Source organism: Bison bison, unplaced genomic scaffold (assembly GCF_000754665.1).
Source record: "Bison bison bison isolate TAMUID 2011002044 unplaced genomic scaffold, Bison_UMD1.0 scf7180017845599, whole genome shotgun sequence".
Taxonomy (NCBI): Eukaryota; Metazoa; Chordata; class Mammalia; order Artiodactyla; family Bovidae; genus Bison; species Bison bison.
The window spans coordinates 14,781-16,033 of record NW_011476172.1 but is presented as its reverse complement, the minus strand read 5'-3'; the positions used below and the strand labels follow the sequence as shown (position 1 = coordinate 16,033).

General features: G+C 66.6%; 1 protein-coding gene across 1 annotated transcript in view; it reads right to left on the bottom strand.

Moving 5' to 3' along the window:
- PHRF1 (PHD and ring finger domains 1) overlaps positions 1-1,253 on the bottom strand; it is a 20,213-nt gene that overhangs the window by 4,196 nt on the left and 14,764 nt on the right. The window contains 3 exon segments of the mRNA XM_010836015.1: positions 1-96; positions 708-862; positions 974-1,083. Coding sequence (XP_010834317.1) covers positions 1-96; positions 708-862; positions 974-1,083 — 361 coding nt within the window.

The following is a 1,253-nucleotide window of genomic DNA, read 5'->3' as shown; positions in this document are numbered from 1 at the left end:
GCCCCGAGCTCTGTGGCCCGCTTCCTGACTGACGCCCCCCGGCGCCTTCTGGCTCTCTGGATGGACCAGCTGAGTTGTGCTGAAAAGAGACTGGCACTGAAAGACAGAAAGGCCGAGCCGTCGGTCCCGCTGGCCCCGCAAGGGGCTCCACCTCCCCCGGGACGCCGTCTCAGTGCGGTGCGGTCTCCATTCCTGCTTGCTCAACACTGCAGCCTGGGGGGCGGGGGCCCCAGGCGCTCTGTGCTGCGGTCCACGCCCACTTCTGTTTCCTGCACTCTTTATGCTATTTGTGGATCAGAAAGGGCCTGGGCTCTGACAGACCCTTGAAAAGGGAGCAGCACCCCAGGTTACCACTGACTGCAGCTGTGAGGCCTGGCCTGCCCTCTATGGCCAGATCCACCCCAGCCCTGAGACCCGCCGGGGCCCCGACCTGTGGAGAAGGCCCTGCGCGGGTCCCTGGGGCTGTGAGAGCAGACAAGCAGCTGTGCCGCAGCAAGGAGGGCCTGTGGGCCGCCTGGAAACCCCACCACCAACTGCACTATCAGCAAGCGACGGAAAGACATCTTTAGCCTTTAGCACCCTTACCCACTGCTTGAGAGTAAACCCTAGGGCCGCTGGGTCGGCCACACACAGACTGCCTCCAGGACGTGTGGCCCTAACCCGGCGCATGCGGAGGGCGGCAGGAGGCCGCGGGCACAGCTGCTCACCTGCCCTCTTGGCGCTGAGGGAGCCGTCACGGTGGATGATGATGTCGGCACCGTTCATCATCAGAAGGCTCTGGCCAGACAGGATGCTCCCCAGCAGGTCAGGGCTGGGCTCTGTGTCCACTTCCGGCTGGGGGGCCACGGCAGGAGCACCTCTCCTGCAAGCAGACCGGGCACGCCCTGCTGTCTCACCCCTCCAGCCCTGGTGCCCCACGTGTAGGCAGGGACCCCGAGAGAAGGAACAAGACCCACCCCCCAGCAGCTCCCACCAACGGACGGCAGGGCGAGGGGGTAGACGCATGCGAGGCCCTTGGCCCCAGCTACACCGACAGGCGGAGCGCAGGAGCAATGCTGCCTGGCTGGGCCGATGGACTGTCAGCTGGGAAAGAAGGCTGGCTCCTTGCCCAGCCCCGCCCTGCCCTACGCCCCCTCCTTGTCCCTGCGCCCCGTGCCCCTGGCCTGGGACTAGCTGCAGCTCTTCCTCACCCACGAGCCGGGGAGAGGCCACAAGAGGCCTCAGGGTGCCATGTGGCAGAGCGCCCACCCGCC